Source organism: Mobula birostris, chromosome 26, assembly GCF_030028105.1.
Source record: "Mobula birostris isolate sMobBir1 chromosome 26, sMobBir1.hap1, whole genome shotgun sequence".
In the NCBI taxonomy this organism is placed as follows: Eukaryota; Metazoa; Chordata; class Chondrichthyes; order Myliobatiformes; family Myliobatidae; genus Mobula; species Mobula birostris.
The window spans coordinates 8,585,161-8,591,945 of NC_092395.1; the positions used below are offsets into that span (position 1 = coordinate 8,585,161).

Genomic DNA, 6,785 nt, shown 5'->3' on the forward strand with positions numbered 1-6,785 from the left:
GTCATCATCCTTCTCAAAAACCACATTTCTGTAGCCTCAAGTTTTCCCTCATTTTGCTTTGATATTGTCCAACATTTGCTTCCATATGTTAGTGTGGAATGAACACAGCATTGCAACACTGAGTTTCGTACCAATAGAAATGTTATTCCTTAGTCTCTGGTTTGATTTGTGTTTCTAAAATGCTTCCTCTTTTGCAGTGACGCCTTTGCAAAATTGCTGGAGTCTGGTGAACTAAAGATGAGTTCAATCAAAGTGGACAGAATCAGTATTTCATTTCAACTACTTCTGGCAAAGATTTGCTTTCATCACCACTTCTCTGGTACTTTTGTATTTCTTAGTTTGGATTTGTTTCTTGAGCTTCCTCGCAACCACTTGAGAATCATTTGAATGTGCATGACCCATTTACAGCTGACGTAGTACTGTCGGAGTTGGCTGGAAATTCACTGAATAGAAATAATAGCTGCATGAAATACCCATTCCAAGTCACCGAAGAGCATTCTAGGCCCATAGAAAACGCTCTCTTATTCCCTGTTTAACATTGTGAAAGAAGCAAGGATCATACTGGTTGAATGCTGTTCTCTGTCATCAGTTTCTTTCAAGTGGACAAAGTGTTTTTGGATTAACGTTTTAACTTGAACCTTTTCTCTCCTCATGCATTCTCTTGCTAGCTCTTTTTTGATTTCAATAATACGTGAACTTGACACGTATGCAGTGTTGTATCTGTTATGCCCAAATGCTGGTTCCCATTGAAATTGTTTGAATCTAGTGCATCTTTTGTATGATACAATAGAAACTCATCCTTACTTTTAGTCTTCATAATGCATAACGTGACAATTGTCACAGAAAGACTCATCATCAGAGTAGGTAATTCTAAGGCTTGTGTAGTGGGTTGAACATAACCCTTTGCATGAAGCTGGCATATTGTTAATTTCCTGTGAAACTGAATTCTCATTCTTCCCAAAGCAGTGAAGACCGAAGTTCTTTTCTCAGTTTTACTGATCTATTTGCATTCAAAGCATCATCTTTCAATTCTACTTCAGATACTAGCAATTCATTAATAATAGTTACACTGATAGTTTTATGTAACCAAGTTTGGACACTGTTCCAAATGATTGTAAAAGTCATCTTAAAATTCTGGCCAGAACATGCTTCTTGTATATTTGCAAGAATTTTGCCAGAAATATGTTACCTTGCAGATAGTGCAGAAAATGAGCACTCAAAATGCACTTGCCAACAAATCTTTAGTCAGGGACCTGTTATTTAATGAAAGGGATAACTGTTCTCATTTGGAAGTTGATCTCTCACACTCACTCTTTCATCATTCAAATTGTCCTTGTATTGATGTTTTTCAAGATCATCAGCACCTTATTTCACCAAAGTGGAAAATGTCTACAGTTTAATCACAGGAAAAGTGATCAGGTTTTAGCTTTATTGATTCATTTTTTTTTTATTGGTGTACAAAGTCTTCAGGCTGTTATCTGGATGTGATGTGGTTCATTATCTTCTGAAGAATGTGATATCTTGGTTAAATACGGTTGTGGAAGTTTAGGTTACAATAAAGAGCGGTTCCAATTATCCCAATACAACAATATTCACTTGTTGTGACTACCCACAGTATCTTTTAGTCTCCCTAAGTTATGTAATAAATTTCTACAATAATAATTCCTTTAAGTTTACTATTCCCTACTTTATAAAGACACCTCATATTTTGTCTAAAAACAGGAGAGTTTGACAGTAAAATGTTTCTTTTGCATTCTTTTAGTTGTGGAACGTATCAATTCATGTGCGTCTATGTATAGTCGTTCCATCCAGGGTCATCACATGTGTCTTTTGGTGAAAATGGTGAGTATGAATCAATAACAGGAAAATTGTGATATAAGCATTACCTAACCCCCACCAGCTATTGAAAACCAGCCTGTGATGCCATCATTGTAATCTGATCATTTTGTCCCATTTAAGTTGGCTATGTGAATTAGGTACTTGCTTTGAGGTGTGGGAACATTCAAAACTCTCTAACAATCTTTTTTTTCCATTTTGCATCTCTCATAGATGTTTACTTTGCTTGTTGCAGGGTGACCTTATTGCTTTGTTTCCCATACGTTGGTTGAGAATAAGGTTAAAACTGGAAAGCACGCACAGTTTCAAACTTCGCTCCAGAATAGACCCACCTTTTTATTTAAAGTCACAGAGCAACCTAGCACGGATACAGGCCCTACTGCCAAACCAGTCCACTGTGCCCAACCACCTAGTTCAAATTTTCTGCATTTAGCCCATATCCTCTAAGCCAAGGGTTCCCAACCTGGGGCTTAACCTCGCTTAATGGTATTGGTCCATGCTCTAGCCATGTCCCTTTATGGAAAAACTTAGCCCTCGGGGCACTTTTAAATCTTTCCCCTTTCACCTTAAAACTAAGCCCCCTAGTTCTGAACTCCCATACCCTGCAGAAAAGACTGTGACCATCCTTCATATCTCTGTCTTATAATTTTAAACTTTTTTGTAAGGTCACACCTTATTCTCCTACATTCCAAGGAGTAAAGATCCGGCCTGACCAACCTCTTCCTATGATTCAGGCCTTTTGGTCCTGGCAATATCCTGGTAAATCTTTTCTGCACTGTTTCCAGTTTAATCACACCTTGCCTACAACAGGATGACCTAAACTGTACATGTTATTCCAAGTACAAGTCAACAACAATTTGTATGTAATGCAATGTAGTGTCCCAACTCCGATAATTAAGGTCCTTTTTCATCACTGAGATGTACTTTCAACAATTTATGCACTTGTATTCCACGTAAAGCATACAAAATGCTGGAGAAACTCAGCAGGTTGGGCAGTGGAATGGAAGGGAATGAAGAGTGGCTGTTTTGGGCTGAGACCCTTCATTAGGAATGGAAAGGAAGGGGCAAGAAGCCAAAGAAAGAAGATGAGTGGATGTACGAACAAGTAGGGGAATGAAATGAGAACCTGGGAGGTGACAGGTGGAAAAGGTAAAGGGCCAAAGATGAAGGCTCGTATTCCAAAGTCCTTCCATTGTATTACACTCCCTAGAGCCCTACATTCATAGTTGCTTCAGTAACTGCATAGTCCTTGTGCTCAAAGATGTTAGTATTTTTTGGGATTAGGTAGACATTGTTAATATGGTAATAAAGATCCATTTGGTTTAAAAATTTTAAGACCCCCCCCCCCCCACTGAAAGTCACCAAATCGGATGTGTGTTTTGAGAGCATGGAACAGGTAATTCAAATCAATATTTTATAGTTTGTGTAATCGTTTGGGTTGCTTTCCTCTCCTTTCTACTTCATAAGAATTAAGTCCAGAGTTTATTCCATTGTTAACAGATGTTGTCTTATCATTCCTCCTTGGAAGCCTGTGTGAGATGAGCTATGGCAGATCATCTGCCTATGAGACAGCTATTCTGCAGACACTGACAGTTGTCTGCCAGTGAAAGGCTGTAGGTACCATATATCAATCCATATTGCCTGAGGTTCTCCCTCCTCTGACTTGATAACGCTTTGGCGGTCTAGATGCGATCATAGAAACCTAAGATTGTGCACAGGTGAACAAGCATACATGAGTAGATCTGAAATTAATTGTCTCATTAGTTCATTCAGCAGTGACAAATGTTAACATTTCATTCTAATTGCTGAGGATAGTAGTGTAATTGCAATTTCTGGCTTAATTCAGGAGCTTGGGATTTCAAAGTAAATTTATTATCTAAGTACTTATATGTCACCATATACAACCCTGAGATTCATTTTTTTTGCATACAGTAAGTACAAGACCCGTATAGAATCAATGAAAGACCTTACCCAACAGGGCAGACAAACAGCCAATGTGCAAAAGGTTCGATCACAAACAAGAGAAAATCTGCAGATGCTGGAAATCCAGGCAACGCACACACAATGCTGGAAGAATTCAGCGGGCCAGGCAGCAACTATGGACAAGGGTAAACAGTGGATGTTTCGGGGCCGAGACCCTTGGTCAGGATTTGATTTACTCTTTTCCATAGATGCTGTCTGGCCTGCTGAGTTTCTCCAGCATTTTGTGTATTGCCGAATATTCAAGACTGTTTAATGTCATTGTTCTGGATTCTTTCAAAAAAGAGTTAGATAGAGCTCGTAAAGATAGCGGAGTGAAGGGGATATGGGGAGAAGGCAGGAGAAGGGTACTGATTGTGGATGATCAGCCATGATCACAGTGAATGGCGGTGCTGGCTCGGAGGGCTGAATGGCCTACTCCTGCACCTATTGTCTATTGTTCAGTGCACGAGTACAAAGGAGAACAAAATGATTGTTACTCCGATCTGATGCAATATAATAACATCACAATAAGCCTAAAAAACAAAAAAAGATAAAATATAAAGCAATGCTACAAAACACAATATACAAGTACTTGTCTGAGTATGGCCATCTATATATAAGGTAGCAAAGATATCTGAACATAGGGTGACACTTGACGGGAAGTGATAAAGTGATTAAATGATTCTTGGCAAGAGGAACTCTTCTAGGTAGCAGCAGGGCTGATAAAAATACGATAGGACAGTATCAGTGTAGGCATGAGGTGTGAAGTGTTAGTATAAAATGATAGTGCTGAGGAGCTGTGCAGAGGAGAGGTTGATGTGGATGTAGTGGTGTTGAGGCAGGTTAATGCGAAGAGGTGTTGATCAGCTTGATGGCTTGGGGGAAAACAACTGTTTATGAGTCTGGTGGTCCTGGAGTGCATGCTTGCTTAAGCCCATTACCTGCTACTGGGGCATAGGCTGCCAACAGCAGCTCGCCCAGAGTCCTCTATCCTGGCCCAGTCTTTCAAGTTATCCTCAGGTGTAACATACTTCACAGATCCTTCCTCTCCCAGGGGTGAGAACTTTGGAGCTTCTGTTGGCATTTCTGTAGAGCTGGGTTTTTCACAGGATGGTTTTGTTAGCCCCATGCCCAGCTCTCCCTCCTTTCACAGGTGGAGTTGGAGTAGATATGCTCTAGCCTTTGTCCTGATGGGAATGGAACAAACAGTCCATGAGCAGGGTGGGTGGGATCCTTTGTAATATTGCCAACCTTCTTCTGACACCTTTCTGTATACTGAGAAGCTGTTATGAAATTGAATTTGAAAAGTGGGCTTTATCAAGTACTTCACTGGGGTGTGAATTAACTGGTCTGCATTTGTACTGAAGAATTGCAATTTCATTTTTTATAGGGTGAAAACTCTATCTCTGTGGATGGGAAATGCAGCGATTCCACTCTTCTTGGAAATCTACTAGACGAACTGAAGCAGACATTAACAGAAAGCTGCTGAGCAGTTGTAAATCACACTAGAATTGTATTATGTTCTTCCTTGAAAGCATGAACTACATACCACAAGGCATGTGCATTATTTATCTCCACAATCATTTGCAGTTAGACATTCTGATTGCGTGTTCGTTTTTTTTTGTTTCCTTTTGGCCGCTACCAACACAGTTTCACCCTGATCCCATAATGCAGCCATGTGTATTATATACTGGTTACTGAGACCAGTGGACATTTAAATATTCAGACTCTTAGAGTGTATTGAACTTGATTTGTGTATTTCAAATTGATAACTGCATTCCTCAAGAGTTGAACTGTAGTGATGCTGTGCAAACAGCATTGAACCCAAAGTAGTCTGCCAGCCTGTGTCCAGAGACTGAACATTTACTTTCAATTTGTCTTTCTTCAGTGTTTATTCCTCAAATAGTGGTGTTTTGTTTGATGGTCAAAACTGTCAGATTAGCATGTAAAATACTCTTGTAGAATTCTGTGTGTTTATTCTAGGATTTTGAACAACGTGTTTAAAATAATTTACTATAAACATTCCCTCTTGGAGAAAAATTGATGAGCTGCTGTATCTTTTGTGTCGATAAACCAATAAAAATGTAAAATCTGTCCTGCCTTCTGCTTTTTTCAGGCACTTTTGTCTATTTTTCACTGCACTGGATGTTTCTTAAATCCTTGAAAGTAGATTTTTAACAGAGGGATTAACTTTTATTTTTTCCACATTGAAACATACAGTGAAATGCATCGATTGCAGGAAGGATGTGCGGGGCAGTCCACAAGGGCCACCTTGCTTCCGGCACCAAGACAGCACAGCCATAGCTTACTAACCATAACCCAGACATCTTTGGAATTTTGGAGGAAACCCACGCAGTCACAGAGAGAATGTACAAGCTCCTTACAGACAGCGATGGGAATCGTACCTCAATTTTTTTCAATTGGCGCTGTAAAGCTTTACACTAACCACAGTGTTACTTTGAACTTTGTGCCTCCCTATTTAAACTTTTTAGTCAAAGTACATATGTGTCCCCATATACAACCCTGAGATTCATTTCACAAACGAGAAAATCTGCAGATGTTGGAAATCTGAGCAATACAGTCAAAGTGCTGGAGGAACTCGGCAGGCCAGGCAGCATCTATGGAAAAGAGTACAGTCAACATTTAGGCCGAAAGCCTTCGGCAGGACTGGAGGAGAAAAAGGTAAGGGGAGGGGAGACAGAAGCACCAGGCGATAGGTGAAACTTGGAGGGGGAAGGATGAAGCAAAGATCTAGGAAGTTGCAAAAGACAGAAGGCCATGGAAGAAAGGGGGGGGGGGGGCAGAGAGTACCAGACTGAGGCAATGGGTGGACAAGGAGATAACATGAGAGATGGAAAATGGTGAAGGGGAGGCGGGGTGGAGGCATTACTGGAAGTTTGAGAAATCAATGTTCATGCCATCAAGCTAGAGGCTACCCAAGCAGAATACAAGGTGGTGCTCCTCCAACCTAAGTGTGGCCTTATCCC

At 40.2% G+C, this 6,785-nt stretch overlaps 1 protein-coding gene across 2 annotated transcripts in view; it reads left to right on the forward strand.

Annotated features, from left to right (window-relative positions):
* Positions 1 to 5,892, forward strand: part of ap3d1 (adaptor related protein complex 3 subunit delta 1) — an 86,944-nt gene extending 81,052 nt beyond the window's left edge. For both annotated transcript variants that reach the window (XM_072244615.1, XM_072244614.1), the window contains exons 31-33: positions 198 to 319; positions 1,763 to 1,842; positions 5,189 to 5,892. In XM_072244615.1, coding sequence (XP_072100716.1) covers positions 198 to 319; positions 1,763 to 1,842; positions 5,189 to 5,287 — 301 coding nt within the window. In that variant the 3' untranslated portion in view covers positions 5,288 to 5,892. The remainder of the gene's footprint in view (positions 1 to 197; positions 320 to 1,762; positions 1,843 to 5,188) is intronic.
* The last annotated feature ends 893 nt before the right edge of the window (positions 5,893 to 6,785 follow it).